Source organism: Rissa tridactyla, chromosome 3, assembly GCF_028500815.1.
Source record: "Rissa tridactyla isolate bRisTri1 chromosome 3, bRisTri1.patW.cur.20221130, whole genome shotgun sequence".
NCBI lineage: Eukaryota > Metazoa > Chordata > Aves > Charadriiformes > Laridae > Rissa > Rissa tridactyla.
Genome location: NC_071468.1, coordinates 6,703,471 through 6,720,109, shown reverse-complemented (window position 1 = coordinate 6,720,109; position 16,639 = coordinate 6,703,471). Strand labels below are relative to the sequence as shown.

At 41.1% G+C, this 16,639-nt stretch overlaps 1 protein-coding gene across 3 annotated transcripts in view; it reads left to right on the top strand.

The window, feature by feature from the left end:
- Window positions 1-16,639, top strand: part of KIF16B (kinesin family member 16B) — a 140,411-nt gene that overhangs the window by 117,211 nt on the left and 6,561 nt on the right. For all 3 annotated transcript variants that reach the window (XM_054194584.1, XM_054194585.1, XM_054194586.1), the window contains one exon: window positions 5,307-5,390. In XM_054194584.1, the coding sequence (XP_054050559.1) occupies window positions 5,307-5,390 (84 nt within the window). The remainder of the gene's footprint in view (window positions 1-5,306; window positions 5,391-16,639) is intronic.

The following is a 16,639-nucleotide window of genomic DNA, read 5'->3' as shown; positions in this document are numbered from 1 at the left end:
TTTTTATTAACGTATTATGTTCCACTGTACCATAAAACCCCTCAACTGAATTAAATCCAGCAGGTACCGAGCAAACTTCAATTAATGTCAGTGTAAGAGTCTCCAACTGAATATAATAAAAATGAAAGGACACCCTTCGAATGCTGATGGCTTTGTTTTCTAAAGGTGCTCAAATGAGACTGCACCCTGTCCCAGGCAGAGCCTTTGGTGGTGTTGGAACCTTCATTTACACTCTCTTGGCTTATGAAAAGCCACTACCCGAATTTGCCGCTCTTCCTGGGTCTCAGTGGTTGAAGGTGATGAAGATGTATGGTTTCACTGCAAAAGAGTATGCTTTCACATAGACGTTGTTAGGTATATGCTGTTTCCAGAAGTAGGTGAATCTTAAGGGCAAAGAGTTGTATATAAGGTAAAATAGGTGACTATAAAATGGGTCACTTACTGTTCTGCCACCTATTCTTACCAGCATTAAACACCTGCCGATAACCTTGTTAAAACCAATCTCTTGTCTGAAATGCGAGAAAAGTATAAGAATCCATTAAGCCGTTTAAAATTTCCTAGAATAATACTTGCTAGGTATGAAGCACCTTCCCCTTGAGGACCTGGAACTGTCTAAACTTGATCATCCTAATCTTACAAATATTATATCATGGTAGGTGACTATCGTTTCTTACAGATAAGGTTGCTGAGACACAGACAAATAACATGCCCCCAGTAATGCAAGACCCAGAAATAAAACACAGCCTTTATTTATTATAAAGAAATTAGGGAGTAAATTGCAAATGACTGTTTGCCTCTCCCTAAGACTGCTACTGCCTAGCAACGATTGCCAGATAGGATAAACATCATTAACTGTAAAAAGTTTAACATCTAAAAGACATTAGGGGTGCTGATATGCAGTCTTGAGGTGTCTCCGTCCTGTTTTAAAATATTATCTGCCTTTGCATTTTGGGTCTAACGGTAGTCCCAGCCTTGCCTACGGTATGCATATGCATGCGTGTGCACCCTCCTATGTATATAATGGGATTTGTATTACAGCGGTGCTATAATTACCTATAGTAGGGAAATGCTTCTGCAGCCAAAATAAAAATTAGAAATCTTGCACGCTACATGCAGAAGCTTCTCAGGAAATCATTCGAGCTTTCTCTTCCTGTCAGGCTGGGGAATATGCCTCTTAATTTCCCCTGACAGAAAACATACCACCTCATCAGCAGCCCTGAAAAACGACAAAACATCACTGCCGAAGAAGACTGACTGCCAAATGCTTCCACTGCCACTGCAGCAAGGGGGACAGGGAGAGGAGGGGCGTGCTTCAGAAATTTCAGGAAAATAGAGTAATTTACCTTGCTACCTGTAGAGTCCCACCGTTATGCCTTGTATTGCCGCAAAATATTCATCTCTTAGTCAAGGTGTGACCCTTGAAAAATTAATTTGAGCCAGAGAGTACATGGCCCTATAATTCTAAGAGAATAATTTATACTCCTGAATCTGGATAGTGTGAAATTCTCTTACAGTGTCTGAGCCAAGGCAAACATCTTGATGCAAAATCTATACCTGCAGATCCCGTACGTATTTAAGGGACAGAACAAATGCGGCTCAGCCACATACTGTGCTGCGTGCAGTAACCTGCAGCAGTGGGAATCTCTTCTGAAGTTACTCTGCAGTTTCTTAAAGGCATTGTAGCACTCCTAATAAGAAAATTTGCATGTATCACATTTGCTACTGCAATTTGGCATAAATGAGTAAGGTATTTTAAATAAACCCCCAAATTCTCTTGAATAATTGCATTTCTGAATCGCACTCAATTACGTTCAGAGTCTGTATGTCAAATGATACATCAGGACAGAGGATCTTTATGGACAATTATCGTTACATTTATCATTACTTCAGTATACCTGTATTGCTGGGCTTTTTTTCTTTTCCTTTTTTATAAACCAAAACTATGACGAGATGAGAACGTTGTGTCGTCACTCTGTGTATTTGTGGAACTCTTGCGCCAGCGTATTTTTCCCCACGCTAAAGGACAGTAGCTCTGATAAATGTACTAATATTGTATTTTTATATGAATATCCTGCAATGGGCCAGCTTCCTATTCCAGTGAAATTACACAGTCGCATAGAGGATGCGTAATTCACATTGCGGCATGAACGGTTCTAGTTCTCATATTGCAAAGATAATTTTCAACCTGCGAACTGGGTGGAAGCTGGGTGGTGCTGTCATGTCTACATTAAGTGTTCGGACAGCCTGAAACTCAAGCCTGGGGAATTTTGAATGTCTCTTTTCTTTCCATTTTGGTGGGGATTAGACTCTTGGCATGTAGTGGAGTAGAACGCGTTGGAATAATTCAGGGTTTCCAAGAGTTGCTGAAGTGATGATGAGATCTACGGCTGGAGGTTTTTCTGTCATGTAGCTGGGTGGTCATCTGGTGTGTGACAGAAATGGTCTCCATTTTTTATTTGTGAGATGGACATCTGCCAATCATCTGGCTAAAAGAGGAGCCAGAGGACCCTTGGAAAAGAGCGGGAGACAGAAATGTTGCAGCAGGTTGTGTGCCTTCTGCATCCAGCCCTGTAGAGATGGTGACTGCAGTAGGAGATAGGTCCTTTGTAACGTACCCTCTGCAGGACGCAGAATCCTTCCGAGTTACATATATGTCTAGGTACATACTGTACACACATATGTTTATTACAAACAGAAGTAACGTACATATGTGTGCCAAGTATGGTTCGGTACATTGTTGTTCTGTTCTGGATGGAGGTTTTTGTCATATATAGTTCTCGAAGTCCAAAGTATTGCGATGCAGGTCTTGACCAGCAACAAAACTATGATTTTCATTTAGGTACATGTTGTGACTTTGAATGTTTCAGAGCCAAGTTGACTGGCTGAGGCCTTTTGTGTATTAAATTCATGACTGTAATAGCGGACTTTCATTGGCTTGGTTTCAAAGATTTCTGCAGCGTAGTGATTTGGGTGTGAAGAAATGCTGAAACTATGGGAGTAGCTACTTCAGTTTGAATGAGTTTAGCAAAACTTACTGGCTTTAGAAAATGCAACTGTTTTTCTTCTAAGATGTATCCAGAAAGCTAACAGATTAAAACTAACAGATTAGGAAAACACCTTGACCATCCCAAAGTTTTGTAGAATGAGTCTCCAAATGCCTTTTAAAATAAAACTTAATTTAGATAAACAAATCGTTCCTGGTTTTAGCTGTAATAATTTTAACTCTACAGAGTATGTCTGAGGACATTGTAGTAGTAGGGTTTTTTTATTTGTCTAAATTGTCTTTTAACAGGCAATATTTTAAAATTCTCTAATGAAAGTATTTACTAGCAAATAACTATAAAAACAATCTCCCTGGGGCCAGGAGGGGATTGTGGTGGTAGTTGTTTTACCTTGCTTGTTTCTGGCAGTGACATGACGCAGTACTATTTAATAAAATACAATTTCTGCAGGGGTGGGATTTTGAAGTCTTTGAAACTATTAGCACTTATAATCCTGCATAGGTTAAGGAGTGAGTAATGCAGTGAAAATAGGTCCCAAGGACATAATTACAGGATGTGGTTTGGTTGTGTACTGCTTGTCCTGCCAACATGAAGAAGCAGGCACACTGAGAAGAATATGATTGGAGAAAATTGAGGAATGTAATTGGGGTGTGCTGGTGAGACTGATGCAGAGCAGACATCCCTTCCATCTCCTCTGGTGCCCCACATTGCTTTGTATTGCTCGTTTTGAAGATGTCTAGGCATTTCTTTAAAATGACCCAAGTTGGAGTTGAACCAGAGAGCGGGAATAAATTATTTGTATTGCGGAATACCTCTGTATTTTAAAAGATGCTTACGTTCAATGTTCATAATGAATCTCCTCGTTTAATTCAGGGTATTGCTGCTCCTTGTAACCAGCCATAAATTCTCCGCAGTCCTGTATGTGCTGATATACTAGAAATTGGTGCATCTTGTTTATTAGTTCAATATCATCTAATAGCCAGGGGAATTCATGCAGGAGGCATTTTTACACAGGGCTTTCGCCTGCAAAACAGCTCCAGCAACGCCAATGGGAGGTTGCATATTTCTGTCTCCTACAGTGAGAGCTAGGAAGAAACTGGTTTCAATGCACCTTCAAGTGCAAACACAAACTGCGTGGAGAGGATTTGCTTTCTTGTGTATCATTCCCAGCAGTGAGCAGTGGCTCAGCAGACCAAGTTCATTGGTATTTGCTACCAACTCTTGAGTCTTTTGTGTGTTTTCCGGATATAGCTGGCTGGAACTTGTTCAAGCATTTTATTTGTTGGTGTACAAGAAAGGAAGACGGTTCTCTCGCTCTCTCCCTCACCAGTGTAGCTTACTGCGGTTCCTACAGGATGAAAAAGAAATGAGAAGATAGCTCTGGACACCTCTGTGGAAGAACTCCTAAAAGGACAGATCTGAATAGTTGTTTTTAGGTGTTTAGGTGTTGTGCTGCTGCCTTGTTTTCATTTTCAGTGTGATAAATGGGATTTTGCCTGTTGGTGTGGATCCCTTTGGGAAATTAAAGCTATCAGCTTCCAGCATGGACATACATTTGAATGGGATTAAGCTACAGTTGAGTTAGAGCTCAAGAGGTCCCGCTTCCCATCGTCTGAGTTGCCATCAGAGCGTAGGTGCGTGCTGTTAGCCTGTCCCCGCTGTGAAGGAAGAAGCCGTAGTTCAAGGTGCAGCAAAAGGTCCTTCAGGTCCAGCTCAGGTGTCAGCTGGAGTCCAGCCATGCCATCCTCCACAGCACAACTTCAATGATAGTTCTTAGATCCAATGATCTTACGTTTACAGTACAACGTAAAAAAAGACAAATTACATGACAGTATGGTTGGAGACCGCAGTTTTGAAGAGTGGTTTTCCAGATATAGCTGGCTGGAACTTTTTCAAGCATTTTATTTGTTGGCGTACAAGCAAGGGAGACAGTTCCCCTCCTCTCTCTCTTACCAGTGTTGCTTGGTAGTACAATCTTTTAATATGCACAGAGTTTCTGAAGAGATTTTTCTTGGTGCTGCCGTTTGAGATTCAGTTAGTTAGCAACTTTGTAATCTTTATTAATCTAATTCCTAAACTTGCTGTCACTCATTTATGACAAAACGCATTGTTTTCTTAGCAGTATTACAGACCAGATCGTAATAATGTCAGCAGAAATGCGTGATATGATATTTGCTAATAGCATATAGTGTAGCTCGTGAATATTTGGCATTTTCTTCTTCCCAGTTGCTTCATAGTTAAAAGAGAATTTTCTCATTTGAGCTTGTCACTTCTGATGCCGATTCATCCTTTAATGTCTTCCAGCTTGCCACTTTAGAATTCCCTCCAAAGAAGCTCTTTGGAAACAAGGATGAACGAGTGATTGCAGAACGACGGAGTCACTTAGAGGTAATGCCAACTTTTTAACAGGCTTCTGCGGTGTGTTTAGGTGGAGTGCTCTCTGCTTGACCAACAGAAACCGTTCCCATATGGCCAAAGTTAAATAGCCTGCTTGTAAGTATGAAGTTACTTGCTGCCTCATTTAACACAGGAGATGGCAGCAGTAGGTTGCAAAGTAATGAAACATGCCTTAAAAAAAAAAAAATTAATCCTAGTCTAGGGAAAAAAAAGCATCTCTTTAGAGATACTCATAGGAGGTACGTTTATTTAAGGGGGAAAGGTTGTGGGTGAGGTAAGTGTTCACTGTAGACAGATGGTCTCTGTGCAAGACAAGATTAAAAAAAAATATTGCTACTTTAAATGCAATTTGTTAGCTGAAGATTTGCTGTTTTATCACAGTTACTATATCCAAATATCTCATGACAGAAGGAAAGCAATATTTAGGCATCTTGGAGCTTTATTTTGTAACCCAGCTTTCTGAATGTAATTTTTTTTTTCGATTAGTTTTAAAAATTAATTTTATCGTGGACGAGGTTACTGAGTGTTTGAGGATTGGGGTTTTCTTTGCTTTTTCTGCAGTGCCATGTGAATGGCATAATTTTGACTCCCATCACACATTAGGTCTTTAAATTTCTATGTTAATGCATGTGGTATTGCAGCCCAGGGGAAGAGGTAGGGTTTTGGGAAAGAAGAGGCGAGAACAAAGACTAAACCATACACCCCGCAACTATATTGTAGCCGTATGGGGATTACCTGATCATGCAAGTCATTAAGAATTATATTCTTTGTAGAGCTAAAGTAGCATTAAGTAGAGCTTTAGAGATGTTAATATAAAAGTAGATTGCTTCCAACTGGAATCTTTTCTTCCATGTTTTAAATTTTTTTTTTCTACCTATTTCACCTTTTCTTTGATCTACAAACAAAAGATCCTCCCACTGACTTCTGATGTGAGGCTGTCTTACATGTGGCACAAAATGTAATCTGTTTTTTTTTTTTTTGTTTCATGTCCTCCGTAGAGGGCATAAAGGCATGGCCACATTCCAGTCTAGTACCCAATTTGCATATCTTTGTACCAGTAAGGAATTTAATCCCTTAATCTTTCTGACCTTTCATTGATTTCCTAACAGATTTTATTGTAATGTTTCTAAATGTTAAAAGTGCTGTGTGTAGTGATGCTTTGATCGTGGTCCTATAGTACTTATAGCTCTCTATATGGCCAGGTTTTAGCTTAAAATTAAATTGTACCTATTTTCACTGAATTAAGTCATTAAAACTTTATTACCTATATAATTTGCAAACTTAATAATAATAATAATATAATATGACCAGGGTTCAGATGAATATGGTTTGCCATATGCCAGATAGTAGGCTTGGCCATGCCGCTCGGTAATCCTGACAAATCACTCAGTGTCGGAGAAACTGAAGATCCCCTGTGGCTAAGGGAAAGTTAAATAAAGAGGAAAAGGAGCCAAGTGACTGTTACCGTCCTTGCCATGAGGAATTTGATGCAACAAGCTGGTCAAAACCCCCTTATGTCTGGACCTCTAATTGTGATATTTTCCTTTCATTATATATTTTGCAGCGGTTAGCTCAGGCTTTGCCACTGGCTGGAGGGTTTCAGCTGACGTAGCTGCAGCCTCCTTGGTGAAGAGTGGGAGAAACCACCGAAGTAGTGATGGTTCCCAAAGTCACGTAACGCTTGGAAGGCTCAAAGGACATCTTGAATTATACTGGGGAAGTATTTGGCAGGGAGAGAAAGTGCGATAATGGAAGGTGGCACAGGCACCAGTTCTATTTAAAATACTGGCTGTTACCGGTGCGAACCTTGGGCACGCTTTAGTGGGCTAACTGGAAAATAGTAAATGGATGGATTTCCGCTGTAAGAGACGTGGCTTCTTGGCATTTTGATGATAGCGCATTTCTCACGTGGGCTTTTCATCAGGTAGGGGCATTGGACCTTGGTAACAAGCAGAAACATGGCTTGTATTCAGTTGGCTTTCGTACCTGATCCTGTGCCTTGATGTGCTGAAAACTCACTGCAATCTCTTTCAAGCCTCACAGATGATGTATTGTTATAGCTGTGGTATGGTATAAAAGCTTATTGCATTGTTCCATAAGGTTAGTAAAGAGCTAATGAGCTGATACAGCATTTTTAGAAAAAGCAAAGTACAGCTTCCACGCCAACAAAAATGTATATTCTTATCCAACATCGGAGCTGACTTTATTGACTAAAACCAGATGACAGCCTGATAAATATCAGCCTGATAAGTGCTCTGAACAAATATTCTGTATTGTAAGATCATTAGTAGAGCTGTCATCCAAACAGTGGAGGATGACAAAGAAATTACTCTGCTCTTCCAGTTTTTACTCTAGGTATTTATACATCTTGAATAGGCTGTGACTTCACGTTGTTTTTCCTGAACTTTTGGGGATTGAAGTGGGATAATGCAGCTTTAACTAGTCCAGTGCTTTCCACAGGTCATTTCTGAGCAGCAGCAGTTTCTTTTTTAATTAACTTTTTTTTTTTAAGTCTGCACATAACAATTGAAAATTCTAACTCTGATGTACACCTGTGTGAGAGATAAGACGACTTAAGCTGTCATATCAGTTTAACGGCATGACTAGAGCATTTGCTGGAATTAGCAGTTGGTTACTGAAGCAGCCTTGCAGGCTCTTTTTCTCTACATCAAAACTGAAGTGCAGCTCTCAGTCAGGTCTGGGAAAACGATGTAGATCGTCTGGGAGTTATTATAGGAGCCAAACTACTCTTCCAATTAACTAAGCACACAACAATCAGAGAGCTGGTTCTAGTGCAGATATCTGAACTGTTCCTCTATTTCACTCACTTTGGCTTCAGTCAGGGAAATTTTCCTTGCGCCTAATTAGAAAAAGATTTGTCCAAAACATCCGTTGTGGGACAGTTTAGGAAGAGTTTGGTTTTTCCTACGCATCGCCTCTCAGATTCTTGCCCCAGCAGGAGAAGTGTGGAGGAGAGCGGGGGGGGGTTCGTGGTACCTTGCAAGGCAACTAGAATCGGGGGAGGGGCTGGCTGTAGGGTCTGCTTTGTTTTAGGATTGTCACCTGGAGTTATCCGATTTCGGCTTGAGATTAGAAGTGGGCGTATTTCATCATAATGGAGATGAAATTACTTTGAGTAAAAGACTCCAGAGAGCCCCAAATTATGAGTGTGGTGATTTAAAATCACAATAAATGCAAATTGAATGTAAATATTAAGTTCCTTTATTTATCCTTTTTATCCTAGCTGGTATAAATGCTTAATAACCAAAAGCTTCACAATACCTTGCTGGTTGGAAAGCACGCTTTGTGTACTATTTTTGTGTGAGATGAACCTGAAGAGAGAAGTCTTTGATCTCTAGCATGATACGTAGTTGCAATGTAAACACTCTTGCTTTGGTGTTTGTTAGTATAATAGAAAGTCTTCTGACCGATATCTTACATTTCCAGAGAGGTTTGGAAAAATAACATGCAAGTCTGCACAAAGGCTTTGCCTATACATCTTAAGAGAAAAGACCTAAATTGTATTTAAAATTACCTATCCGAAATGCCCTATTGCAATCTGCTAATTTAGTATTTCATCAGGGACCTGTTGCGGGGCAAAACTCTAAATTAATTGTTCCACAGTCTTTAAGACTGTAATTTCACTTCAGAGCCACCCTTGCTTGATTAAATCCGCCTTAAATGAAACAGCCAAGAATTCTTTTGATTAAAGTTAATGAACAGAAGTTAGCATGTATCTCTCCTTTCATGCAATTAGAAATCAGTAGATAAGGGTATAGGATCCTTTTTAAAAATGAAATCAGATGACGTAGATTCCTTTTTTATTTTTTTAAGCAAAAACTTTGTCAAGGAAACACATGTCAGAAGAGACACGTGATTCGGTGAATGTATCTGTTCCTGTCTTAACTGCAGAATATCTTTTATTCCTTGGTAAGTTGCTAGATCTGTGGATGACAGTAAAAAGAAGTTTTCCTGAAATCCCAGATTCTTTGGATACTGCATTGCAGTGTCATATCATTCCCCTGCTTATTTTGCTTTGTTGTGGTAACGAAGATTATGATTAGCCCCATTTTCCCATTGTGCAGCCAGAAAAAGCGGGCAGGAGTGACTGGCTAAGCTTGACGTGGCAGATTGAGTTGTGCTTCTTGACTCCTTGTGAGAAGCCTTGCAGACATGGACCCACTAGGCTTTGTTTTCTGCTCTTGCTGTCACCAGCGTGCTTAGGAGAAACCAGTTGTTATGCCGACGAAATCCCAACAGGTTGTTGCTTAAAGGAAAACAAACTCCCTCAAACCTCAGCCTGTCTCCTTGTCTCTGTTCCCTGTTTCCCCACCGCCCTGTTCCACTGCTGCATTTCCTCAGGTTGGTTTGTGGACAGCAAAGGGGAACAGGTAAAATCCCTGGTCGGGGATGCACCAACAGACAGACAGACAGCTCAACGGTCGGTGGGAGTCGTGTGTTTCCTTTTCCTGCCACTCACAGAGCTCAGGGAATGAAAGCAAGCCAACCTGTAACAGTATGGTAAAGCGAGCCTCCTCCAGGTTTTGTAGGAGCACATACATCTTCCTGGCACTGTCTCTGTTCTTCTTTTTTTCTTGGTACTTTCAACCTCTTTAAAAGATAGACACGCTCAATTTATTTAAAATTAATAATACAATTGTCCTTAACCTTCTCACTTCCTGATGTCGTCTGATGAGGTTTTCAATGACAGGTGTTAATGCAAGAGGCAGAAATAAATCTTGTATGAACTGCATAATTCAATTATGCTCCTGAATCTGTAGAACTGGCTGGGGAAAGCGTTGTAGGCACTGAAGTTTCTGAAATACTGCTGTTACCTACAGTCAAAATTGAGCTTCTTGAACTTCTTTAACAACATTAAAATTCTTTAACTTAGAAGCCAGATGCTTTTTTAGTTTGGATTCTCACTTGAGTTCCTTTGGAGGTGATAATTTCTAGGGGGTCCTACTGTAATAGGGCTCTAAAGCTAGCCACTCCGACTTTCCCCTTTAAAAGTGAGGTTCTGTTGGTTTTGCATGGCTTCAAGAATCCAGTTCTTAAGGAAAACATGAAATAAGGGAAATAGCACCTTTCCTTGAACTTGAATTTATTCTTGTTATTTAAATGTATTGTTACTTTCAGAACTGACGCCCGGCAAAAGAAACGTGAAGAAAAAACGCACCTCAAAATATTTGTCGAGAAATGAATGTTTGAGTTTCTGAGACCTCATTTCTTGAGGTTTTCCTTCATGAGGAGAGAAGTGTTGTAATGAGATTTTTAGATGATTCATCGTCTGAATATTCAGTATGGGTTTCATGAGTACACCCCACCGGCCTTTGTTTTGCAGGCCCATCCCTTAATACGTGTAACCGAGACGACCTGCTTCATCCTTGTTACAGGTGAATGGATATTTCTAGTGCAAAAGCCCTGTCAGGTGGGGTCAGAGTTACCATTTCTGTTTGATTTCCCCCCCCCCCCCGAATCTGACGGCGGTCACAAAGACATTTCAAAGCTACTGATTAGGTGTTAGTTCAAAGTGATTATTAAAAGGAAATTATTAGCCTTCAGTATCAGTTTACAACAACATCCCTAATACCAAAGCTTTTTTAAGAAGAGCTTTAAAGCCAGCTGCTCACCAGCCTGGCTCTTGCAGATTGAATGTTTGCCTCTGACGGTGCAGTTGTAAATACTGTTCTTAGCAGCATCTCAATGAGAAGGACTTTAGAAAGCATTCAGAATACATTTGATAATCATTGAAAGATAAAAGGAAGCTTTTCCTTTTGTTACAGCCGTGAACGCACACCAGATACGACTGGTAGCGCGAAAGCGAACCGCTGCAAATGTCAGCGTTTGCTAATCCTAGAGAAGATCATTTCATACCCATGGTCTGAACTAGAGAATGCAACATCTTGGAGTGATGGTTTTAATTTCCCACTAGACAAATAGGGATGCAACGGGAGCACAGGAGGAAAGAGCATAGATGCACCCACAAAGACAAGAGAAGAGCATGTGTGGCTGAGCTATATTGTGAATATCAATTATATGAAATCCACGTCAAGGATAATTTTATAGAGGAGTGCAGTTAGTCTGCACCAAGTGCCCTGCATAACCTCCGGTAACCATTTAAAAATTTTAGAAACAAAAATAACGGCTTTTCAGCAACAACACTGAAGTCTTGCCTTGCCTGCAGACAGTAAAACTTTGCAGTGAGCCATCTGAGAGCAATTTCACACGTCAGGTTGCCAGCCTTCAGCGCGTCGTCGGGGCTGCCCCAGGCACCTGGCTTTTCTTCTTTGAAGCGGCAACCCTCAAAGAGGAGTTGTAGCAGCTCTCAGCAGCAAAGCATTTAATCTTTTTTTGTTTTTTTTTTTTTTGGGTGGCGCTGCTTCTTGTGCGAGGCACGTTGCCTTCAAAAAGTGCATAAATAAAATTAATTTTGCCTATTGATCACAGTCGCTAGATACAAATAAGTCGAAATTAGGACTTTGCATATATCAGCAGTTGATCCCATACCAATAAAATGTTTCTTTGATTAAATACCATAGACTCTCAGCCAGGCCCACAGCAAATGCAAGACATTATTTTTATAATAGCAGTAGAAGAGAAAGATGGTAGCTTAGAAGGAGTGAAAGCCTGGGGTTATTCTCTGGGTGAGTTAATTTTAAGCTCCCATCCAACAGGCTACTGGGGGCAAAAGGAAGAGTGAACGTAAGCCGCCTCTTGGTCTTATTTGCGCAAACTCAATGCCTTATTCAAGATCGGATCTGAAACCCCCTTTTGCAGAGTTTGCTATAGGTAACTTTACATAACACGCATACCCCTTTACAAGAATTTGGGTGGTTTTTCTTTAGACGTATAACTTCAAAAACCGGCGCTTTGGTGATAAAATGTTTATCTCCATTGCGACCAAAGAATTAAGTAGGATGTGCAATTCAGAGACCTTTTTTCTTTCCTTTTTAGAGATTTCAGAAAATAATGAGGTATGTTTATCATAATTTAGTAAGTTCAGAATATGTGACAGCATATACTTTGAACTGTAGTTCCACATCATAACGTACTTTACCGTCAGTTCAGAATAAATTTCCCAACGTCCTCGTACAAATCAAGTTTTGAAGTTGTGTACCTTTATCGGTCTCCAATAATGGCTCTCCACATTCAGGTGCGAGCAGATGAATAAAGGAAGCACTCGACCAAGGACGCTGGGTTGTACTCGGTGCTATCCCTTTTCAAAGGACGCGTATCCGTCATCCTCCAGCATCCGATTTCACCAAGGGAAGTAGAGGGTGATGCATGTCAAGTGCTTTGGTAGATGTTTGCCAAGGCCACTCCAGCAGATGACACACTGTCGCTGCTGGCCCAGGGACGCCTGGTGAATTCAAGCCTCTTGTTGTTCTTTCTGAATAGATTTTGACAGGACTTGTTTTGACTTGTGCTCTGGAGAAAAGATTGGTTTCCTTCACTAGTCAGGTCTGTTTTGATCTCTTTTAATATGGCCGTTCACTTCCAAAAGAAGGCTCGCACTGTAAATCACCTGTGAATCATAGCCCTCGCTGCCTTTTTTTTTTTTTTCTTTTTTTCCTGCCAGCCTACAATTCGGTTTTCATTGGTGCTACTTAAAGCCAATGAATGTAAGCTTTTAGCATGCAGGCGTTGTAAGAAATATTAAGTCCTGTGGATTTTAAATGAATTTCAGGCAGAATAAGATTGTAATTTGGGATGTAGACTGACTTCTGAAGTTAATTCAATTGATGCGGCATAATAGTAATTCGACATAATGTGCTCATGCCATTAGACTGGCACAGAAAAAAAGCTCTAAATAGCTATAATGAATAGTTTGGATTTTGAAAACCTAGGAGAGCAATTTCACCTTGAATCATAACTGGCATCTCTCAGAATGCTTGTACATTACGAAAATTCAAAAAGGTGCGTGAATTCAAGTAAATTTCACTACCACCGTGGGTAAAATTAAATTTTAGTGGCACTCAAACACTTCTGGAGATGTAGTGGTAAAATCTGCTTTCACCTGTATAGCTGTGGAGGAAACTAACCCTGATTGAGGGGATCTGCATTACGCTGTGCATAAAAAACATAGGGAGAGTTTCCCAAAGGGCTAAGTCCTGGGGTTTTAGTGGAATTTAGCTGTTTAAAGAGCTTGATTCTTACCCGCTTAGTTCCAAAGTCATTTAGTTACCTCCAAACAAGCCCAAAGGAGTGGTGTGTACGGTATTGCTGCTCCTCTCTCTGCTTTGGGTTAAGTCCACCGCCCCCACAGACTGCTGCCCTGTTAGTGCCACTGCAGTGGCAGGAACACAACTCTCCATAGCTCGTTTTCATAGCTCCAACAAAAGCAAAGGCTAAAGTCTTTGCTGTCAAGGTAAAATTCTGTTTTTATAGATCCAATGTTTACAGCCATGTTAACATTTTGGAGCTGTAAATCTGTTCACTAAAAAAAGAGTTACATTACACTTTTGGTAGGAGGTTTCAATCTCATCCCCTCCTATCTCGCTCCTTAGCAGAGAAATTCAGCCTAGCAAGTTAGGGGTTTATATATGCATAACTCAGTCAAATCGGCAAGATATTTGCGAGTATATGAAAGAAAAAACAACCTAGCGTAATTTGCCATACTCGTATAATTTGTGCTAAGGGCAACCCGTAAATCCTGGTTTCTTAGGGAACGTTGCCAGCCTGTGGCACAGGCAGCTGGACCCTGCAGCAAACCCTCTGCTCCCCCCGAAGCTGTGCCTGGCTGCTGCATCCCCAGCACCGCTGGGTCCTGCTGTGCTGGGCTTGCTTCCCCCCATCGGTAAGAGGATGTTTGTGTAGGCAGTCGCTCGGTAAAACAGAAGATGGCTGGAAGTTTAACATACGTGTGTTTCGGAAGAGTCGGTGATGTGCGTTGTGCATGGCTGTAAAATTATATGTAGAATCTCTATGTAGGATTTGTTTTGGATGGAAATCGGTGTGTGGGGTGGAGTTGTACGTAGAGGTATAGACATGCAGACGCAGGGTAAGGTGATACTGATTGGGAAGTTCTTGATTTATTTATTTAAACTTTTTTTTTTCGCCGATGACTACTAGGCATTATCTGTAAACAGCCTTGCTTCTGATTAGGCCTAATCAAAGTGAACAGGAAGGGTTTGATTAAAACGAGTCAGTCCTTTATTCTTGGCTTGTGTAACGGGAAGCCAGTTAATCCAGCCCTGAGCCTAATTAATGTCTGCCAATCCAAAGCAAATAACCCCCCCCTTTTAATATTATGACTAACACGGTGGTGACTTGTCATTTTCCAACATGTGTGAATCTGTCTTTGTTCTCTTGAAAACAAGTTGTGTGTGACTAGAGCGAGGTCTCTGGTACCTATGGGACAGATGCGTCCTGGTGGGATTTCTTTACCTCGGACTCCTCGAGGAAGCTTTGCACATCTTTGACAGTGTCTAATCCTGTTGGTTTTTGTCAGGAGAACCCAGCCAGCCTGGTCTTTCTGCTGAAGATATCAGCCCAGGTGATCACGTCATAATTTTAGAAGCTTTCTCTCCAAATTTTTCACAGGAATAAGGTCCTTCAGGCACCAGGTAGTCTCCTGGGCAGTTAGTCTTTTTCTCGTCGCTATGAAATCACAGATGCACGTAATGACCTAAGGGTGAGTGCAGGAGATAAATGTGTATGGATCCAGAGGTGACATTAGGTACTTCCCAAAGGGCCTGAAATATCACTTGAGATATTGAATATCACATGCTGTCCTGCTCACATATTTTACTCAGAACTGCTTTATGATATCTTGCAATATATGTCGAGGTGTTGGGGAGAAGAATTGAAGCCTCATGTTTTCTTTATGGACAAAAAAAAAAAAGAAAACCCCACAGAAGACCAAAAATGTTTCTGAGCTAGTTATATCAGAGCAGAGAGTTGATCCTAATCTTGAATGACTGGAGGTGAAGATATTAGTCATAGTCTGTGTACGGTCCCCCATCCTTTTGAGCTGCTGTACTCCAAAGCAATGCCACCTTGTATTTTACAATCTTGCTATCTGCCAATTCTTTCCCTGCTTGCTCAAATTTAATAAATCCAGAGGTGGTTGTGAAACTACTTTTAGAGAGCTATTGGAGCATTATGCTGGCAATTCCTCACTCCCAATTAGCCAGTTTAGCCTCAGGCGGTCCCCAAGGGAAGGGGAGATGGTTTTAGTGGCAGGCAGAGGTCAGAAGCTTAACTGTGGTGAACCAAATCGTGACATGGGGGGGCTGAGCTCCCCTTGCAGACCACAAGAAGAGCCTGCTGGGACCACTGCCTGGCCAAAACACCTTGATTTGGACAGCTTGAATATCCCTCGCTGTGTAACGCTGGGATATTTGGCATGAGTGAACGTGGTCCCTTGGAACTCAGTTCAGAAAGAAGCTTCCTATGTTGTGACTAATGGCTTTTCTTGTCCCTCGCACCTGACTCAGATAATCCAGTCCTGTGTGGTGGTTGAGATGTGGTGTGTGTCCTGGATGAGGCAGAGCTGGCTTATCTTGCAGCCCTTTTCCTAACGGTTCCTGTCTTCTGTGCTCTCCCAGTGGTATCACAGGCTGCAACCCCCATTTACCTCCCCGTGCAGTGTGTTAATTCCCTCTGACTTTTCCCAATAAGAAAAAAACCAAACCAAAACAAACAAACAACAAAAAAAAAACCACAAGGAAGGAGCAGATCCAGTGAAAAGTTTGAATCCTGTTTTTCTTGGCAGCATGTGCAACCTCTTCTCTTCAGATTCTGTGTCATCACCCCAGAAAGGGCCCTTCACCAGCCTGAACTCCCTGTGGGACACCATTGCCCGTCAGTGACGTTTAAACTAGGCATTTTTCTTCTTTTTTAAGGGTAGAGACTGTAATTAGTGACGATAGCTGGCGTTCCTGCCTTGTTTCATATTTGAAAAATCAACCTGGAAGTATTTTTTTTTTTTTTCTCTTCAAGACACCAATGGAAAGGTCCAAAAAAAGAGAAATTTGGTTAATTTGGGAAAGGATCCCCAAATGTTCTTTTTCCTTTGTATGTGCCCAAGAATTTCTTTCTAGGAGACAAAGGCAGGAGTTGCACTCCCATTCCTGCACTACAGCGAGTCTCTTTGCCTGTGTTGTCTTCTGAGCAGATCCTTGGGTTTGTGCTCACAGATTGGAAGCAAAGCATGTTCCTGTCTGCTTGTTTTGGGCCAGCGTCTTTCTCAGGAAGGCCTTACTTTGCAGATATCTAATTGCAGCATAGTGTGG